Source organism: Meriones unguiculatus, chromosome 15 (genome assembly GCF_030254825.1).
Source record: "Meriones unguiculatus strain TT.TT164.6M chromosome 15, Bangor_MerUng_6.1, whole genome shotgun sequence".
NCBI classification, from domain to species: Eukaryota; Metazoa; Chordata; class Mammalia; order Rodentia; family Muridae; genus Meriones; species Meriones unguiculatus.
In genome coordinates, this window is record NC_083362.1 from 49,665,635 (window position 1) to 49,688,317 (window position 22,683).

General features: G+C 38.9%; 1 protein-coding gene across 1 annotated transcript in view; it reads left to right on the top strand.

Annotated features, from left to right (window-relative positions):
* The window catches only part of Pard3b (par-3 family cell polarity regulator beta), a 948,430-nt gene that overhangs the window by 347,960 nt on the left and 577,787 nt on the right, over window positions 1–22,683 (top strand). Inside the window, exon 3 of the mRNA XM_060368467.1 lies at window positions 1,228–1,399. Coding sequence (XP_060224450.1) covers window positions 1,228–1,399 — 172 coding nt within the window. The remainder of the gene's footprint in view (window positions 1–1,227; window positions 1,400–22,683) is intronic.

A 22,683-nucleotide genomic window follows, 5' to 3' on the forward strand; every position in this document is an offset into this window, starting at 1 on the left:
GGCTTTGAGCGCCTTTCTGGATAAATGTCTGAATTATAAGTAAACTTGCTTTATTTAATGAATGAAGTATATCCAAAGAGTTACTTGCAGCTTTCAAAATTATATACATTGTTCTTCTTTTAATTGAAAGTATCATCCATGAGTTGCCTCCTAAAATCACATTTGGTCTTCTCTACCTAAGCCAACAAGGAACATTTGAAATTCCTCTGTTGGAGTGCAGCCTCGTGGCGCAAACTATAGTAACGGAGGTCTGCTTTCACTGTGCTACAGTGGCATAGCATCACATGATTAGTAAAACATGTCAAATTTTTCATGAAAAATGACTGTTAACAACATTTCAGGGGTTTTTTTTGTATTAAAGATATGCAGATATCTTAAATGAAATAATAATTGATATGAAGTTATGAGTAACTAAGTTAAAACATTGATGTGCCACTGGACTTGGCATTCACTGGGTTTAAACCAGTCCGTAAAATCCATTATGTGGGGGAAAAAATGACATAAAAGACATGTATAACAATGGAATACTTGTGTATATATGACAAACACATATGATTTATTACTATTAACATCCTTTATGTTTGCAAGTGTGTGTGGATTTAGATTGTGTTAGAAAGACAAATGCCATGAGGAAATGGTTTACTCCTTTGTGACTGGAATATATGCTTTTATAATGTGTTCTATCATTCATCTTTTGTATATTGAGCTTTCATTTTGTACCCTGGGAGCAGATAATTTTTAGGCATATTAGTGAAAGTTGTGAGTGAGGCTGGTAAAATACTTGCCTTGCATTTCGAGTGAGCGAGAGGGGGGGAGAGGTGGGAAAGAGACAGACAGACAGACAGACAGACACAGCGACAAAACACTGAGACTGACAGACAGACATGCCATGAGACAGATTCATGAGGAGAGAAGGTGAGAGGCAGCCATTCCATTCCTTTAATGAGACCTGGTCCAAACTGACAATTCCAGGAACAGACAGACAAACAAACAAACAAACCAAGCGACTCATCACGTTCTGTTGCTGTGGTTGGTGACATGCGCGCAGGGTTGGGGGGCTATATTGAACATTTAGGCATCTTGGCATAGTAATATTAAAACTTCCAAGATCTGTTTAAGGCGGCGTTTGTCTTTTAGGACCAAGCAAAGATCACAATCAGCCAGACACAGTGTTCCCGTGATAAGCGGGTCCTACAAAGTAATTAGTGTTGTCCAACTTGTTTGCAGCTGGTCGCTGTGTTTGATGAGCAAGAGCCACTCCGGAAGATGGAGAGCCCCAGTGTAAAGGCTGTGGATCGGCAGAGCCCAGATGCTTTCGAGACAGAAGTGGCTGCCCAGCTGGCTGCGTTCAAACCAATCGGCGGGGAAATCGTAGTAACCCCTTCTGCTCTCAAGTTAGGTAGGTGGATTTCGCGGACATCTCCTTCCACTTGGTCGCAAACTACGTCAGCTTACTGACCTTCCTCCTCTTCTGTGAGGTGCTAATATTGTTCTTTATAAATGCATCCGGTTGCTCCTCTCTCTAAGTTCTTTTTTCTGAGGCTCTTTGCTGCTCCAGGAGCTCACGTAAAGAGAGGCAGTTTTGGTGGTGAACGGAAGGTGACCCCCAATCGCAAGCCCTTGAATCACACAGTAAAGTCAGACTGTAAAGAAAGAGGTTCGCCTGTTTCTTAGAAGCATCTCGTATAAAGTTCATCATTTGGAAAAAGCTAAGGGTTACCAAGGAACCCACACGCAAAATAAGGTTCCATTTCTGTCTTAGTCATCCTGTTTTTCTTCCTATATTTATCTTAGACGTTGGAGAAAACAGTTGGGAAGTTAGTTTTGAAGTTTGAAATTGCCTGATTTTTTTTTTTCAAAATGAACTGTTTACCTAGTGGTTTTGCTTAGAATTATTTTTTCTTAATATTTGTTTTTGAAGGTATAGGAATTGAAATAAACGTTCTTCTAAATTTTCTGTCAAGTACTCTTCACACATTTGTTTTTGCTGATACTTTTTAGAGGTAAGTTTAGGTTACCTTAGTAACATGGCCTTTGTTGACAACCTACTATGTTTTAATGTTAACTAAATTTTTATTCGGGTCAATTGTGAACACAACATTCTGGGACTACCCAGTGTATTGGCTAAAACTTAATTAGACTTATTTCTCATGGCAGAAGGACAGACACAGTCCCCGTGTCTCAAAAGGAATCTGTTTGTTTGTTTGTTTGTTTGTTTGTTTTTAAAGAATAATATGCATTTAAAATTGTGAAAACTTAGCTTGCAAAAAGGTTAGGCCAATAAAAATACTTACTATCAATCACTATCCCTGGGACCCACAAAGTAGAAAGAAAGAAACCAACTTTTTCCAGTTGCCCTCAGATTTCTACAGGTGTATCTTGGAATGCATGCACTAGTTCACACACACACACACACACACACACACACACACACACACTCTAATTACTTTGAAGTACTTAAATTGTAAAAATTAAACATAGTACCTTTCCCCCTCATTATGAAATTCACTATTTACTGTTGCCTACCATGGTGGTACACTCAGGAGTCAGAGAAAGGCAGAGGTCATGAAATTAAGGTCAGTCTGGTTCACATAGTGACTTCTAGGACAAACAAAACTACATGGGGGTGGGGAGAATGTTGTCTCAAGTAAATAAATAAAATTATTGTTAAATTTATTATATCTATAAGGAATACATATATATATATATATATATATATATATATATATATATATATATGACCAAACAAAACAACCCTGTTTTGTCTCTATTTTCTGAAAAGCATCTGTAGCATCCCTTTTAAAAACAAACCAAATGGAAATTCATGACCTATGCTCTTTATAATTTTCCTGCATATTTTGGAATTAAAGCTAACAAAGCAGCCCGCATAGATGGCTAAGGGCTGGTTGGCGGCTGCTCCTCTTCTGAAGCCAGGCTTGTGGCTTCAGCAACCTTGCAGCCCCATCTTTCATTTGCATAATGGATGCCTTTTTATCCATTATGCAAATGGTATGAGAGGAAAATTAGGCAATAAGGGAAGACGAAGGGAGAAAATTGCTCTTGCTTGTTTTAATATTCTATTTATAAGCAAGTGCTATGGGCTTCAAAAGGCTGAAACTCAGGGTATCCCTGTCTCTGGAAACTTGCTTTCACCCTTCTCTTACGAGCTTCTTCAGGGAAGAAAGTTTGTTTTTCTTCTGATTTTTCATGGCTTCTTTTATTGGACCATTTGATCAAAACAGTGTTGTTCAACCCGAGAAGGAAAACCAACTCAAATTCTCCTTTCAAAGTAGATTCTACTTCTTTTCAAAACATTTATTTTAATTTCTGTTTATTTATTTATTTATTTATTTATTTATTTATTTATTTATTTATTTGTGTGTGTGTCTGTGTGTGTGTTACACTGGAGGCTAAAACAGGATGGGACATTTCTTAGAGCTGTAGGCTCACAGTTATGCGCCACTGGACATGGATGCTGGAAACCAAACTCAGGTCCGCTACAGTACACTCTCTTAGCCACTGAGCCATCTCTTCAAACCTCTTTCTTGGAAACTGATTTTCTCCTGAGATAGAAAAAAAAATGTAGTCTGTTCAATAGGAATAGGTATCAGGCACTGACATAAAGAGACTATAGTGAATGACTTTAAACTCTACCGATTTATTTGTCAAAATTCTTCTATACTCAATGTTAGGTAGTCCTGTTTTAAGAGTCCCTCTTTCAAAAGATGAGGAGCTGGGATGGAGAAGTGTAGTTGCTCATCCAAATCACATATTGAGTAGGTAGCAGAACCTGGATGTGAACATTTTCTGGCTCAAGTGTTAGGAACCATTTGACTATACTAAGATGCTATTCATAGACTAAATTATTGATAAAGGCTTCTTGGAGTTTACTTTGTGGATATAAACCAAAGCACAGAAAAGACTAAACATTTAGATTCACACGTCCATTTCATTTGGTAAGGTAGATTGAATGATGGCAGGAGCTGGCATTCAGGCCTCCTGTTTCCCTAACAAAAACACTGAGAAGAGTTTAAGGTAGTTGGTCACTGGTGAATCTATAGTTAGAAAGCAGAGACGGCTGAAGGCATGAAGCTTGTTTCCTCTTTTTATTGAGTTCTGCGCCCCAGCTATTGGATGGTACCTCCTACATCAGAGTGGGGTCTCCCTCCTCAGTTAAACATCTCCAAGACACAGCTAGAGGCGTGTCTTCTGGGCAATTCCCAATCTGATCAAGTTGACAGTGGAGATCAATCATCACACATAGCTTTTTAACTGGAACAACAGTGGGGTGATGGTTGTCTTTTGAATACTTCTTTTAGTTAGAACTAAAAACCGCAGGGTTTCATTCTAATAGAGAAGTTAAGTGCATAACTTAACTTCTAATAGAGAAGTTAAGTGCATAACAGTTGTGCCCCGTCCATTCTGTTCCCGTTAGTTCTCTCACACAGGAGGCGGACTTAATCTGCCTGGATGGGACTGGGCAGTACACACCCGTGGGTCTTCCGGGATGTGTCCGTCTCATGTTGTGAGGCACACTCCAAGCTCCCGCTTACGTCAGCACACAGAGGGCATTGCCAGAAGAGGAATAGCACTTCCGTTCCAGCAGCCCACCATGAAGGGTGCTTAGACCAAGCCAGACACTGAGCCCTAGGCCATCATGGCTTCTTGCCACTTGGCTTCTTTGGTCTTCATTGCTGGTCACGTTTCATAGTTGTGTTACCTACCCACAGCCACCATGAAGCGTTTATCATTTACCAATTTCTTTCAAATGTTTGTCTTTGTGTTCAAATCCTGCTCATTTTCGTGACTGTCTTCCTTGTCTCTGTTTATCGGGTAAGCTCACATGTGCTATTTTTATCCAGCCTTAAACGCCATCTTCCTGTAAAGTTTTCTATAAATCTTTAAGGTAGTATAATACACAAATGTACAGGAAGTAACTTTCAGTTCTTCATTCAATGGAAAACTTCTCACAACACAGAAAGGTTTGCAATTCCATATCTTATAAACTAATATGTATGTATGTGTGTTATATTTAATTTGCAAGGTAAGTTTTAAATCAGTGGGCAATAACATCATTCCAAAATCATTTATCTAAATTATTTCTACCAAGAATTTACAACTATATTCTCTAGTGACTAAATGACTAACCCAGACTCAGTTCTAACAAATTACTAGTTGGTCATTGTTCTTATCACACATCCTAGAAATTGCTAACAATAGTCTACTTAAGAGAAGAAATCTGGGGGCTGAAAACAGCAGGTAGAGTTGTAGAGAGTCATAATCATAGAATCTATTTGTACTTCAAAATTTTCTTGTTCAAGAACCTTCCCCATCCCCTCGAGAGCCCGTTAGTACTTCTAAACATATTTCAGTGATTTGACAGGTATTTGATCCTAGTTAATAATAACATTGTTCTTTGCTTATGTTCTGGATGCTGTTCCATTCTCCATCTCTGAACAAATAAGGTAAGTTATAATAGAAGGGAAGACAAGAGTATAGGAGTTTGGTGAATAGACAGAAAGCAGAGTCTAGACACTTCCTAGAAGTCCCATACAAGGAAGCTCACCTCTAAGGAATTGTGTACCACTTAGAATAAACATGAATACAATTGTATAAGGTTTTAGAATTTAGAATTGTCTAGATGATTGACACTGTTTTACAAATGACTATGTGAAAGCTTCAGTGCATTGTCTGCTCTGATACTGAATGACTAGTTGGTTAAAAACTGCCATCAGAAACTGGTGCTTTGGGTCTCTAGGACAATGCTCCTTCATTTACGTGATATTTCTGATGAATTGTGTATTTCAGTTATCGATGCCCTTTAAATACTAGATGTGATAATAACAGCACTTCGTTTCCTTTTGGAATTGAGATAAAGCATACATTAATAAACAGATACTATGCATAATTATAAATCAAAATGAAGGAACAAAGACTGGACAATTGAGCCTCACGTTTCTTTTGAATCCTTTCGTTGTTGGGTATTTGCTATTGTCCTCTTTCTACTTCATACAGTGTGTGAGCATTCATGTTTATGTGTGTTTATGTGTGTGTGCCTGCATCTGTGTGATCTACAGCAAACCCATATGTTCATGGAATCCTTACTTTTTTCTACAATGTAGCTATCTCTGCACATTTGGTGCTAGTTCAGTTTATATGTATATTCATACTGGATCTTTTATTTTGAAACCTGGAAAAATAAGAAATAAGAGTCCTCTACCTTTCCCATGACTATTCTTCATGTCATCTTCTTGATCAGTGGTACCTCATTCTCTGTTCTCCAAAACACGTTATGTAGCCATCACCCAAGGTTGACCCAATACTTGTTACTTGAGAACAAGTAGCACAGAACTGATCCACATTCCTGAAGTTCTTGTTCCAGAGTTCCAGATGTGTGTCCTAAGCTATGTAACTCGTCTCTGTGACAGTTACATCTTTTAAACCTTTCTCATCTGTAAACTAAGCCTTTGTTTTGCTTCTGAGAGCTGTGACTGTCTCTGGACTATTTCACTAATACCTAGCTGAGTTTGAATCCAGCTCTGTACTCCTGTCACTTTCCATGTCATGACCCCAATTAATTGGGAGTTTTATTTTGGGTCTTTTGATAATTTTCTCAGTACTTGATTGAAATTTGTTATTTTGGGTTCAAGCTTACATGAGAAAATAGTCCTTTCATTATAATTATTTTAGCAATGCAATTTAAATAGTGTTTCAGGATAAAAAGTACTTTGGATTTGGATGTTGCCACTCCTGTGATCTGTGTTACCTAGATGGAAAGCAATCTGATTAAAGTTGGCCATTGAAATATACTAGCTTTATTCTCTCCTGTGTTAAACTTTGAAGATGATGCACTTACTATGGCAAGCAAGTCTTGTTTCCGAGACTTGAAAGGTACCTTGGATGCTTTATTGTTTCCACGTGTGTTTGTGCTTCTTCAAAACAGAAACTGAAATTATGATTATATGTTTGCTATAATAGAATTATTTTCAAAACACTCATTTCTCTCTTCTTTATTTTCTTTCGGTAGCTCTTAGAAAACATTGTATAGCCCTGGATTGTTGTTGGAAATCACTACCATTTTCTTTCTGAGTTTGAATAATTCAGGGCATAAAGGCAACATATGGGAACATTTTTCTCAGTTCTTAAGGAAACCAAATCCCTTTATGGCCCTGATCTTCGGGAAAACATAACGAAGAGGGAAGCTTATTCCTTTAATTAGGCTGTAGTGTGTAAGTAGCTGCTGTGCCCATAATGTGAGTTTAAGTCTTGGCATCTGATCCTACACAAACACACTCACACCACACACATAGCAAACCAAAGCTCACGCTTGGCTTGTGCTCCCGATGAAGCCTTTGAATCCCCACTACAAAGCACCTAAGCCTGTGAGGGCTCCTTGTTTCTGAAAGTTCTCTCCTGCAGGCTGGAAACACAGAGTTAAAATTACCACAGAACTGAAGTCATTTGCTTGGGTGAATCCATAAGTCATAATTTGGTCATTGAGTTTCATCCTATTTGTTTCTTTTGAGGCTGATTATTCAAAAGTTAGCAGCTATAGAATAGCTTTTCTTTCTTTTCTTTTTTCTTCCCTGGGAGCCTGGTATTTTTTTCCCTCGTGCAGCCCAGATGAATGATGCTGTAATTAGCTATGGTGACCTTGCTAGGCTATCATCCATCAGTCATGGCCACATAGTCAACAAAATGTGTGCTGCTTTCTGGTATGATGGTAACTAAATCAGGACTAAGGAGGTGACAGCCTGTCTAACTTATTCTGGGCACCATTCTTCTTTTGCTATTGTTATTTTGTTTTTTATTTTAGTTTTTGTTTCCAGAGTAGGTGAAATGTTGCCCAGGGTGTGGGGGGCGGGGCAGGAAAAGAACAGGTTATTCACGAAATATCTAAAATGTATGTTGGAAAACAGCCACATCATACCAATCAATTGAAAAACTGAAGTCAATACTAATGCAGCTTTAATCCTAAGAAACATTAAACACTAATTACTGCACGGGAGTAATTTTTCTTTGTATTTAGCTAAGTACACTGAATACATTGAATATGGCTTATACTTTGAGTATGCAATTTAAAACATAGCTAACAGTGCTTCCTCTCATAGAACACACATTGGGTGTGTTCAGGCTTCTGCCAAGCTTAGACCATCCCTCTCTAGAAATTTAACCTAATGAAGTTTGCATAAAAGACAGTCTTTATTATTATAAATGGATTTTAAATGATGTATTGTTTATTAAATGATATAAGGGTGTACATGGGAAAAATATGTGACCACCATCTCAATTTCTCTTTTTTGTCCATTTTATATTAATTTAGACTTATATCTTAGTCTCGTTTCAATTTTCACTTTTTCTGACTTATTTCTAGCTATGCTTTGTCTCTTTTTTTTTTAATTTTGTACAACACACCTAATGATTTCATTTACTACCTAAGTGGATGCTAAATTTGTTGTACTCTAAATAGAAAATTATTAGTACAGGGTGTAGATTTACTCAAAACTCTTAAGAGAATACCTTAAAAAAAAAAGCCAAGCTTTCATTCTTGGTCTTTTCTACTGTATTTTCTAAGGTGATTATGTGACCTCTAAGAAAACAGAGTTTGCCATCTCGCCTTTGGCCTCTTACCAATGCTGGGCCCACGCTGAGATGGAGGCTGCAGACCCTCCAATAAACAGAATGAAAGGTCACCTTTCCCACTGTTCACTTGATATTAGACCCTTGGGTTTTAAGCCTCTTTTGCAGATTGCTTTTAATAGTAAAGGCAGTGAAGCCACATTTTGCAGTGGCCTGCTCCCTAAGTAGTGAAAATATCCCCAGTGACGTAGTCATATTCAGCTTTGCGGAATGCCCTGGACCAATGATAAAAGTGATTTGTGATTTTTTATTTTTAATGAAAGGAGGAAATAACAAAAGAATGTATGCATCGATGATGTCTCCACCTCCTTTTGTCACAACCCCGGACTCCTTTCTTGGGACCAGAACTTCAGCTCTCTGCTCTTATTCCAGCTCCTGCTGCCAAGACAGTGCAGACAGAGATGTCCTTTGCTTTTGGAGCCTGCTTTTAGCTTGTCAGTTACAATATGCTGTTAAATTACCATATTACACAGTACTTACCTGTATCAAACATTTCTTAATGACATGACCCAGATTTAGAAACATTGTATAGATATGTGTATATTTGTAATTTTCTCATTACCCCTAGCCAAAGTATCATAAGCTTCTGGATTTTATTTTGCCATTTATATTTAAACAGTCTCACTGAAAATTCTACGTTGGGTAAAGGTTTTATATAGACACTATAAAAACAAGGTTTAGCCATCTGTATTTTCTCTCTCTCTCTCTCTCTCTCTCTCTCTCTCTCTGTGTGTGTGTGTGTGTGTGTGTGTGTTTCTTCTTTCTGTCCAGATGGGCAAAGATAAAAAAAAAACCTCACTAATTTAATTATTTACAGAAGATCCATCTTCAAGTCTAGTCACTCAGCGTTGGACATGCTTTCATGACTGACTCGAGATTTTTTTCATTTGCTTTTTCCTATAAATCTATATGATGAATTATAATTTAGTATGAACGCATTTGGTTATTTCCTTTTATCCCCTAGGAGAAATTTTTTCTGAAATACTGATTTGGCCAAATGAAAGTAAGAAATCCTGAAACAGCTTGGTCTGTTCATACTCACATCCATAGCGATAAGAATGACAGCCTTTGCTGAGCCATGGCTGCAAAAGAAAAGTTATCTCCCTTTTGTTTAGCCTTTTAATGTTTAGTAGATAAAAAGGCAGGACCCCCTAGCTATCACCACCACACCTTGTCAGTTTGCCTTTGGAACCATGAATCCATATTGTGGTACACAAAACAGCGACTTTCAATCTGTTTAGGCATTGTATTAATGAGAACATTTTACCAGCTATCAGAAAATGCAAATACCTTTCAAAATGTCAGGATAAATTCTGATTACTAATCTGTGTGGCTATGAGATGATACAAACTCCTCAGACCTCTACAAATGGAAGTAATCTAGTACTTTGATTCCGTGTATAAAATTAGAGGAAAGGAAAGATGTGATGCATCTTCTGCTCTGTTGTTTATGCACACTGTTTAGCTATGGTTAGTTAAGACATATGATCAAGGAAACAAAGTACGCATTTTGTGTTACCCCAACTCATGCGAAATTACTATACTTATATTTGGGCTTTTAGATAATGTTGTCTAAAAGGATGGGACTTTAATGACCATATTTCTAAAAACAGGGAGAAATGCTGCCTCTACGCATTTTTATGCACAACTTGTCCTCAAAAAAAAGCATAGATGCACAAGCAAAAAAAAAAAAAAAAAGCATAGATGCACGAAGCTAGATGGCTTTGTTGTCATCTGCTGCTGTAAAACTATGATGATCAATTAAACTTCACTTTTGTTTGTAAAATAAATAGACCTTCTACCCTAGAGATATGAAAGCATGAGGCAAACTCCTTCCTTTCGTCACAGTTCAAGAATAATGTCCTTTGACCTTGTGACTTCAGTTTGGTGTTACAGTTAACTGCCCTTTCGATAGGGATTGTGCTTGTGCACAGCTCACATCTGCTCTTTGTGGAAGGCTCGGCTTAAGAATGTAACTATGGAAATCAGTGTATTGGGTGTCCACACTTTAAAAAAAAATGGTGGCGTGCCTGTCACCGGCTTCAGTTAATCAATAATTATTTATTGATGTCTCAGTAGATGAAAAGCATTATGCAAGACTACCAGAGGAATATAAAATAACAGAAGTCATGAACTCCTTCCCAAGCAGCTCCCAATCTCTTTGACAGAAAATAAATTACTGTGTGTTTCTCTTAACTTGGTTAGGATGCCATTTTTATAATTTGCTGCTGTTCCAATAGAGAGGCTACAATTACCAGACCTCATACTTAAAAAAAAAGATAAAAATAAAAACAAACAAACAAACAAAAACCCCAAAACTTTGCTTTGTACGTTAGTTCAGATCTGAACTCCTCATAGGCCTGTGTCAGTCGTGAGCATTGTCTCCCCATAGCTTGGTTAATCATGTGTCTTTTATCTGGCTCTCAGCTCCTAGTGGGAGGAAAACAAGTTTTCAGTCTGTGTGTGGTTCCTCTGTCTTCCAGTTTGGATAGTGGGTGACCTTAAAGCAATTAGAAACGCTTCAGATTCCAAGTCTTCCCACTGCAGCCAGCAATGTTCTCTGCTTCCCGAGGAGGTCTCCCAGGATTTAATAGATTGATGGATGAGTATCTCTTGATCCATGTATCCATCCGTCCTGCTCCCTGAAGACAGACACTTCAGGCAAATGTGTTCTTTTATTCCTAAGCAGCCAATATGGAGAGCATGCTGTCCCACTGGTGAACTCGGCAGGTGCACTCTCTGTAAGAATTACTTGTGCCCAATCAGAAAGAAGTCTGAGACCTACACTTTGCTTCCTTTTCACTGAGGATTTCCTAAATTACTGCCTGGCTTTTTCCTCTCCAAGCAAGGCTTTAATGACACCTGACCTTGATTTATTTGTAGGACGCAGACACGTTTAAGGAAATTCATTTCTGTCCCCATCTTCTTTTGACTCAAAGCATTATTCTCTGGTTTTACGCTATAGCGAATGTGATTATCCTGTGTATAAAATTCACTACATTTTGGGCTGAAGAGGCGCATCATGGAGGATTTTCTTTGGGAAGATCAGTGAATACATTTCATGACTTTCTGCTTTTTGAAAGAATCATCACTTAAGAATTTTTCAAGGACGTGGGAGATGGCTCCGAGGCTAACACAGTGGCTGTGCAATCTTGAGGACCTGAATTCGGATGCACAAAATGAACATAAAGCAGTTGTCTCTAATCCCTACAGTCCAGGGGCCCTGTGGGAGAGAAAGACTGGAAAATTCTCAGACACTGGTGGGCCGCGCTAGCCCGGCAATGCAGCCCAAACAAAAGGCACACTCTCACACAAGATCAAGATGAAGACCAATGGCTCAGGTTTGTTTCTGACCTGCACACCTGTGCCCATTCTCAAACACAAACATGTACACATATACCGCATCATCTTACACATACAAAGAACTTTTCAATAATTGATTTTCTCCAGAAGACCTTTCTTGATTGCCTTGTTATCCTTTTTAAAAATAACACTTAGCATTTTTTTTGGTAGCACTCATTGAGCTGGTATCATAATGTTCTGTCATTTTAGTAAGGCAGAGTTCCTAGAGGTTAGGCAAAATTCTTTTTTATAATTCATGTCATGGCAAACATAGGTATCTTCTCCCCCAGAACCCAAAATATTTTACATTTCCCATCTAAGACATTAATGAAACAATTAGGGATAGGGAACTGTGGAAATTATTGTACACATTTGCTCCACAGCAGTATGGCATCAAATTAAAATCACAAGCCCTGAAGCAAGTCTGATTAAATATGACTCCTCCCTCTACGGGCTGGATGAATTCAGGGAAGTCACTTAACCTCGCTGTGCGCGTTACCTCATTTAACACAGGAATGGTAGTGGCCTGGCTGAGTTGCTATGAGCAACAAGTGAGCACATTTGCATGTGTCCCGGAGTAGAGCCTGCCAGGTAAACAGTGGCATTAGATACTGTTCTTTTCATCAGATCTACCGGGTCTTCTGAACGAACGTATGAAATCAGTTTATGTTTATTCACAGATCCTTGCGTCTGACCCCATCTTTCTTTCTTTCCCATTTTCAACTTTCCACCCATGAAACCATATTATATTTCCATAAATATATAGTCTGGCCTTCTGTCTCTTCCTTCAAACCATGAATTTAAATCTTTTGTATGCCTTCTCTTCAAGCACACATGAGAGGCAAAGCGGCTTATTGAAGACAAAACAGTGGCTAGGACATTAATCAGAATGGCATGACTGATGGCTGCTGATATGATGGCTGCCAGCTTTGTGCAATACCTTCCCGCATGTGTTTAGAGATTTGCAAGAGAGTAATTGCTGTGATCCTTTTGATCCTTATTTAACTCCAATATTTACCTTTATGTTCTCCTCCTGACTTAGCATGGGCTTTGTAAGAATTTTCCTTCACTGCTATAATGTGTGCAAGCTATTTCCAAGCACCTTTTGAGAAAGAAACAATGCCTTTTATTATTTTTTTATTAGCTTAAACTAATTGAAACTAGCTATCCATATTGATTACATGGTAATCTTCTCCACTGAGTTGTAAAGATTAACAAAATACAGATTTGTGTTCAAGCTGTTCACACACAATACATCATGTCTTACATTGTTTTCTTCTCACTGAGAGAATGCATAGATGGACATTTATACACAATGTGCTGGTATAGTAGGGCTGCTGATCCTTAAATAATATATTTTATATCAAGCTGGCCGTGTCTTGACGGAATAGTTTTTCCTTGCTTCCTGAAAGAATTCTTGCCTTAAGTTTCTCTAACTAGCGGACCACACTGGGAAGCTTAGAGCAAGCATGGCTTTGGCCAGCTCTGAACAAACCCTCTCCATGGTCAGGAAAACCCAAACAGTAGCATACTCCAACTGCCAGTCCACACGGATGCTGGCTTCTGGTCTGCCTAGCAACTCTTGGGAGTGCTGTGACAACAAATTGTCTTGGAGTGTTAGGGAAATGCTAGCTATCACTTCACAGGGATACCAACTTACTCCAGTACACAAAGTATTCAACACAAAGCTACAAGAGTTTAATTATGTATATAGGAAATGCCTCAAAACATTGTCCAATTATGTATTTTGAAATGATTAAAGAACTATATCAGTGCAACTAAATGATGAAAATTAATTCACTGTTATTTTTTTTATATCTACAAATTTACTAGGTGACTTAAATTGGTACAGAATTAACAAGATAGGAATTGGTTACTGCATAAGAGAAAAATCAATCTGCTTTTATAAATTACAATATATTTTATATGACTTGTCTTTCCCTTCATTTGATTTCACTAGAGGGGAGAATTCTAGATTGCATATGTCCAAAGAGGAGAATGGATATAATTACCAAAATGAAGAAAAGCTGAAAATATTTGTCCTAAGGAATCCAGATAATTGCAGTAGTTTTTTTGTCATGTTTTGCTTAGTTTATTTGGATAATTACCTCCATTTTCCACCTGATTTAGTGTAAGTAGCACAGCTTGAGTTTTTGCAGGAGGCTGTTAACAGATATTTTCTTAGCAGAGTCATTAGAACCCAAGTGATTGATTCTGCAACATTTTGGTAAAGCCAATGCAATTAGGATCGTGCAACTGGTAGTTGTGTATGATGTAATTTCACACATGATATAAGAATTTCCCCTTTTGGGAGTTGCATTCTGAAATAATATTTTTGGTTTTAAAACCCTCAACAAAGATGCTTCCTTCCCTTCTAACTTTGGTGATAATGAATTGAGCATATGGTTTGGATTAACACTCCAAATTTTTAATTGAAACCTTAGTAAACAGTGCATCCAAAGTCTGCATGATGGCTGCATGGGTGACTTTTCCTATCCCCATGATGACACATCTGAGTTGAAGCAACTGAAGGAATGAATAACTAACTGAGGTCCGTAGTGTGAGAGCACATAGTTCTTCGTTGCAGAGAAGATTTTGGCGGGATTTTGGTCGCCTTTCATCTGCAACCAGGCAGCAGAGAGGGATGGGTGCAGCTGCTCACCAAGCTCCGGAGCTGTGCCAGTCTCCGCCCAACCAAGTCTAAGCCACAGCCCATCAGGCGCTGCCAGTCTGCTGACGAAAGGTCTCCTCTTACCAGTTCAGCTTCTTTGGAAAAGCATCCTCCAATGTGCCTAGAAGTGTGTCTTCAAGAGGTTCTAAATCTGGTTAAGACGGCAAGGTGTAGTAACCAGTTTGTTGTGTTCATAGATCGGGAAGGAGGAATGCAGCAAAGGAGAAAATTTCCCTTAAGGAAACTTGAATGTTACGTTATGAAATTCAGTGTATAGGAATAACTCAACGAATGTGAAGAAAATTTAAGGCAGCGTCTTATGTAACTAACCAGAGTTGTCTAAAATTTCAAGGTTTGAGAAAATTTTGATTGGATTTGTAATTTAGTAGTTAAATTGGCAGTAAAATAAAATAAAATAAAATATATTCTCTTTCAAAAGACCTGACTTGCACTATTTGACAAGTATTAATAGATTTTTGTTAAACATATTTGTAATAGTCAGGATTTTTCAATTTTCTCATTAGTCAATTGAAAACAATTAACATACTTTTCATATGTGTGGATGAATTTATTCCACTACTTTATCACTGAAATTTTTAGTTTCATATTGAGGTGGAAACTGACTTTAAGAACACATGAGGGAAATCTGGTAAAATGGCTTCATGGAATTTTAAAGTTAGAGTAATAAACAGCCCAGGTTCCTCGGAGCATCCTTTCACTTCTGTATTCAATAAAAATGACATTAATATGAAAGGTAAATTTGTGTGTGCTAGGTAAGCCCTGGGGGTGTAATTGGCTATTTTAAGTTATAAGCTATCTGGAGAAGAACTCAGTGCTGTGTCAGGGAAGGCCCTGGGCCCAGGGTTTGGAAGGGTTTGTGTTCCCTTATAAGACACAAATGTTGCTACTCCCTCCTACCTCCCTGTCTCCATGCTTAGATAAGGAGGTAATGATGGAATTTAAGAGCCTCAAGTGACTACTGAGCTGCTTCAGGCTGAAGGAGTGCAAGCAGGGCCTGGAGAAGTCTTCTTGGGAAAGAATTCCCCTTTCACTCTCCTACTCACGCTCCTGACGATGTCACAAGGTCTAGACAAGACCACTCAATGCAGTTCTGCAGGCGCTGGCCTGGGAGTGTCTCAACAACTTGCCTGGCCTTAGCCTTACCATCTCATGGTGCTGACATTCCTTCTTTTGTTGGGCTCAGGTCTTTCTAGGAAGAAACCATCCAACAATTAGTTACTACCTTAAGCACATTTATATTTCTGAAGCATGCAAGTGAGTGTGTGTTAGCATGATGAAATGATTCTTACATTGCCTATGTGAAAATGCTTCTGTGTTTCTTAGTATGTTCTGGGAGGTTTAAAAATCTCAAACCAAAAAAAAAAAAAAAAATCTCCTAATACGATAGCAGCTAGAAGAATCACTGTGATCAGAATGACCTTTTCAACGGATAACTTGACAGACACTTGATGGACAGTATTCTCCCATCTCTCAGCCAACCCTTTATCTCCTTGCCATAAAACGAAGGAATGAAATTTTAACTCAGGAGATAAGATTCTCAATAGTCATTTGTTGCATATCTCCCTCAGTGCAGTTCCTCAAAATTTGAAAGCTCTCTTTCTTTTCAAGGTATTTTTTCATTACCTGGAGGAAATATTTCCTTTAGGGAGATATTCTAAAACAATAGTACAGGTGCTGAATCAAATTTCCCAGGTGCGTAAGGGACTCTCTATGGCTCCTTCATAGCATTGGCTTGTTGTAGTAAATGGTACTCTTGTGTCCTATAAGACTGAAGTCAACTTTCAAAGGTGCCTTTCCTCATACTAAGAGAGTAGCTGTGACTTTGATAAAAGTGTGGACTATGAGGCACCCAGTTAAAATATCCTGAGAAAAAAAAAAATTAAAGCACTTACCGGTGAAATGAAGACAATCAATTTGCAAATAAATGTGTTTTTAAAATGTAGCCCTGGGGTGACATGCAAATTCAGAAGACTAATATTTTCTCTGGGAAAAGGGTATTTTCTCGTTAATTCTGAAAATGTCACCAGAATGGAATGTTTGCTGATTGGTAACGCATATACTTTCATTAAGAATATTTTTATAGCATTAACTTTGTCAAAATATAAAAAAGATTTAATGCAGTTCAGTGACACAAATTATAAGGGTGTATATGTTTGTTTATGTGTTTCTCAAAGTGTCTACTTTCTGCAGTGTTTGTTTCTGAGCTCTGGGACATTGTCATTTCTGAGTGCTATTCTGTCTTTATCCCCTGGTAGAGTGCCTTGGTGTATAGTGGTGAGTCAATAAATATTCACTCAATGTATGTATGAGCACATTTGAATTAAAAATAACCTTCAAATGGAATTTTTTTTGTTTGTTTACAATTTGGTCTTTTCCAATTGGGACTCAATTTTATGTCACTGCATTTATACAACACCAAATATTAAACATATGCCAGAAAATTTAGATATATAATTTGTTAACTCACATGGAGAGGTCTTTCATTCCTTTATATTTTTCCCCCTGGGAGTACACTGTTTTGTTCCAGCTGACAAACAGAATCCAAAAGGTGACAAGGAAAAAGCCCGAAAAGAAGGGCTGTTGGAGGGTAAAGGGAAAATCTGGGGAGAGGCACTTAGATGAGAAATTGACACAAGGAGAGGAGGAGCAGGAAGAAGAGAATGCACTGAGGTCTAATGAGGCTCTGGCACCTCTCGGAGGACGAGCAGCGTCTCACATATCTCAGATGACAAGGAGCAGGGTCTGTCATCCTCAGAGGACGAGGAGCAGGATTCATAGGGAGGAGACACCAAAATCTTTTTTTTTTTTTTTTTCAATGCAGTTTATTCAGGAACATTGAACAATCCTCGGACCCCGGGGAAAGCCAGCCCACAGCTTAAATAGCCTCTGGGTAGCCAACCCAGGCGTGCCACGGGGGCAATGCAGATAGGTCCACATACATGGAAGCAAGCCAGATCCTCGGCCTTAGCCAAATGTGGAGTTGTTCGTGACAGAGAGCACTCACCATCGGGAAGGTGGAAGGCGGAAACCAGCTCCATCTTTAAGGCTGCGGAATGCTATGCCTTAAAGATGGACACCAAAATCTTAAAACAACAACCAGCAGGTGGCCCAGAGAAAGAAGGTGCTAGAGCTGTGTGAGCAAGGGAGAGCAGTAGACAGTGACGGGTGCACGTCATTCTCTGCCATCCTATGAGCTTGGATTGACGTGTGGAGGCTATAGAATCGAATCTGATAGGGGGAAATGAACAAACAGTGCTTTAGTTTCCTCAAGAACTGAATTTATGACCCAAACTAATGCACGTAACAGAAAGGGAGCAAGGACTAGCAAAAGATTTAAAGACAAGATGTAAAGACAAGAGGACACAGGTTACAAGAAGGACTGGGACATGCTCCTTAGCCCTAATGAAGAAGTGGGGAGGGGAGATCTGGAGAAGTTTTCCTAGAGGAAACAAGACATTACCTGTGGTCTTGGAAAGGGAAATAATATTCGAGGCAAAGTCAGTAGCACTGTATGTGCAAGGAAATGAAGACAGCGGCATGGGACTAGGACAAGGAGCCTGAGGAGGTGGGACCTGGGGAGAACTCATAATAAATGTCAGGAAAGGAGGAGAGAATTGAGCTGGGGGTCGAAATGGCCAAGGTATGGAGTTATGGCATCTTCCTCAAAGCATGTTTGTTTGTCAAATGTCAACCAAATGCAAGAGTGTTTGTTAAAATTGCACATTGGGTGTGAAAAGTGGCAGTTGTGAGGGCATCCAACATCATCACCAGCAAGGAGTCACCATTGCCTTTGGTGTCCCTTGTGCACCATTTGGCAATCTGTTTTCTTTTTCCAAGGATATTAATTCCTTCACTTTCTGCCATGATTTTACCATCTAGTATTGTATCTCTGGGGATTATATAGCTCATATTTTAGTGAAACTTATTGGAACCTTAGGAACTGAATTTTATACTGTGGACACCCTTCTACAAGAGGCACTGCCTGCATATTACAAATTATGCTGTCACGTGTTGATGCCATCCATGCATTTCACCGCTGTGTAGTTTTGTAGTTTACTAGAGAGTCACATTCATGTTGGTTCCAAGGTTTTGCCTTATATACGATATTGATTCTGGTCAGTCAGATATCTGTTGGTAAAACAAAGATTCTTGATACAAACAAGTTAAAAGACGGACCTGGGGGAGTTACCTTGGCTTGTAGTGTCATTCCATGGTCAAGTTTCTCAATCACAGACTTAGATTGACTCGGATGTTATACTCTATACTACGTGCTGAAACAAAGCCACTGAATCATAACAGCCACTAAGGGGAAAGAGAGGAGTTTGGGGACATCACCTGCTTCTTCCGTGGACCATCCATTTCTAGTGCTCCCATGACCTCCCAATAGGACCACATTTGCAGATGACCAAAACACATTAGCACGTGGTCGAAGGGAAAAGAATCCAGATATGAGTCATAGTTATTAAAACTTTTTCTCCCTATATTCTGGTAGCATGTTTAATGGTTATTTCTCTAGGAAATCATCCTAGGAACAGAACCATTGTTTCATAGGATATCTTTCTTTTCAAACATCTTAGATAGTGTTAAATTGCTTCTCACTGCAGTTTTGCTAATTTTTTAAAACCAGTAAGTGTAAAATAGAATTCCAGTTGTTCTACATGGTCAGCAAAACTTAATGTAGCTGTATTTTAAATTTTTGCCACTTTATAGATATGAAATATTTCACTGTGCTTGGACTTAAGCATAGTGAATATAGTCATTGACCATGCAGATTGGCTTATCTATGGCGCTCCTGTTACGACTCTTGGCCACCTTTGTACTTTTTCTTCCTGATTTATAGAAATTCTTTATATGTTTGAAATATTAAGTATTTGTGGTTAGCATATACTCCACATATCTTCTCTGGCTTGGTGATTTCTCTTTCTACTCAAATTTATCTTTTTATGAACAGGAATTCTTGGCCTCAGTAGAATCAAACTCATCATATTCTTCTTTCTATTTGGAAATTTCATACCTTTCCAGAGGTAATAAATTCTTCATTTAGATAATTTGGGGCTGGGGCTGTTATTCAGTTGGAAAAGTGCTAACCCAACAGCTTGTTGGGTTCAGGCCCTAGGGATGAGTAGACCAAGACATGACGGTATCAAATTAATCCTACCACTCTTGAGTCAGAAGCAGGGAGGTGGGGTATTCAGTCACGTGGAGCTACAGGGTGAATCTGAAACCAGCCTGAGATAAAAGGCTCTGTTTCAAATATAGCACATTATAACTTTATCTCTATTAAATTTTGACTTTGCCCGTGGGTATTGGGGTGCAGCATTCCCTCCATAAGAGATGGTTACTTCCAGGTATCATTTATTATGAAGTCTTGTTTCTCCACCGGTTTACAGAGCTATTTCTGTCAAATTGGAACTTCTTAATATTTCTGCATCTGTTTCTGGATGCTCTAAATTATTTCATTTGTCATTCTGTCTCTTTCTATGCTAATGCCACGCTCACTTAATTACTGTAGCTCGGTAATAGTCCATGATGTCTGTCACCACAGGTCCCCCTACTGTTCATCTTCTTTAGAAATGGTTGGATTACTCTTCGCCCTTTGTTTTTTTCCACTTAAATTTCAGAACTGGCCTGATGAACTTAATGGAGACTGAAGTGAGTCTATGTTTCCTTGGGACAGGGACATCTATGTGCTTCTGCATGTTCTTAGCCAGAACCATATCTTAGCACCGTTTCTTTTCTTCTTTCATAGTCAGCGAAGGTTGATCGTCTCTGCATAAACCATTTGTGCGCAGCTGGAATTATTTCCAAGTTCCCAATTTTTATTGCTATTGTAAACAATACTCATTTGATTTGGTTGTGTTCACTGATGGCATATAGAAATCAATTTGTGTGTGTGCATGTGTGTAAGTATATGTGTGCATGCATGTGCATGTATGCATATGTGTGTGTGTGTGTGCGCGCGCGCACGCTGGGGACTGGACTCAGGCCTTTCTACATGGAAATTAGTGTGTGTGTGTGTGTGTGTGTGTGTGTGTGTGTGTGTGTGTGTGTATGTGAGCACACGTGTGTGCATGCTTGTGCACCTATGTGCTAGGGAGTGAACTCAGGCCCTCATACTTGTGCTCTACAACTAGCCTTCTCTTCATCCATTGCTTTCACTTGATTGTGTTTTAAAGGTTTTTTTTTAATGTGTCTGTTACTCCTGCATATTTGTATGTGTACCGCATTCATGCAGTACTTCTGGGGGCCAGAAGAGAGTGTTGAACCCCAGAACTGGAGTTACAGATAGTTGTCAACCACGATAGTGCCAAAAGCGGAACCAGGGTCCTCTGCTGGAGCACCAAATGCTCTTAACCACTCCATCTCTCCAGCCTCAGATACAAAAATTTTAAGACAGGAAATTTCCTAAGGACATTCTTGAATTTGGGTTGTTTAATTGTTTCTACTAGCGACCCTATACAAGCAGTCACACCATACATGGCTGCTTACTTAAGCCTTTTAATGATTATTATTACTATTATTATTGCTAATCACTATAGCATCTTTCTTGCCCGAGGATGCTGAGGTCTGCAGTGTGAAGCGGAGGCAGTGAGATGCAGGTGACGCTGTATAGCATCCTAATAAGAATCTGCTCAGCCTTCCAGCTCTGCCTGTGACTTTGCTGTATTTATGTATAATGTGCATGTAATTCCCATTATGCCATGCCTGTATGTTACTTTGATATTTATGTTAAATTACTTGCAATGGGGCTGTGTGTGTTGCAACACATTGAAACACTGTGAGTGTCTTATTATCTGAGTCTGGTTGAGAAGCCAAGCGTATTCTCCTTCTCCTGTGAGAATTTTGAGTAACATCACCTGCTGTCCCCACTTCCATTCCAACCATGGCAGTCTGGGTTCAAGGACCAATCAAGGAATACCAAAAGGATTTTCAGGCTGCGGAAATTCTAGTCACTAGAATTTTTTTTTTTTTACATAAATTGAAAATTTGCTTTATGTTTTCATCCCTATATCCACTGAGATATCTAAATGGTTTTTATGCTATCATATATTAATGTGATTAACTGTCTTAATTATTTTGTAATGTATACAAAACTTGCATTCCTGCGGCAATGGCCAATTGTAAATAAAGTGTTGCATTTTTAAGCATCAGTGGACTCCTTTTGCTGATATTACCCTTCCCTGGGAGCTGGGTCTCTAGGTTCTGTTCTTTCTTTTTCCTTTATTCATCTCTCATACAGTACATCCAGATCACAGCCTCCCTTCCCTCCTCTCCTCCTATTCCTCCCTATTTTCCCTCTCTGCCAGTTCCACTGCTTTTCTATTTCTCTTCAGAAAAGAGCAGTCCTCCCCTTGCTATCAAGTGAACAGGGCATAAAAAAATGCAATAAGGCTAAGTATAAACCCTCATGTCAAAGCTGGAAAAGGATGGAGGATACAGACCCTGAGCTGTCTGCCTTCTGTAAGCACAGTAGGCTCCCAGTGGTGGCACAGGGACACCAACCCAGCCACAGAATCTATAACCCACAACCTGTCTTGCCTGCAAGATGCACTGGGTCTCTGTTGTTTGTTTGGTTGGTTTGTTTTGTTTGTTTGTGGGGTTTTGGCTTTTTTTAGTAAGATTATTCAGTGATGCCTAGTGTCATGCTGTGACTAGTTTAGTTGAAAGTTTTTCCCTTTGCCTACTTGTGAGTTAGTTTTACCATGTAGCATAATCAGCTTAGTCAGGACTATACTTGTCTTTCCTGCCTGGACAGGTACCTCATTCATAAGTTATGTGTGGTACAGTGAGTTCTTGATTAACACATTGCAAGAGCCTCTCCAGTTTCATACTTCTTCAGTAGCATCATTCCTAGGAAGTGCTGGAGAGCACCAGGGGGTCAGGGAGAATGCCCTGTCAATGAGAAGGCAACTTGAAAATGCGACTCTGATTCCCATGATGCCGATGCCGTACTTTCAGAAATGAGAACATTCAAAAACATTTTCACCCACTGTATGTATAAAGTAGTTT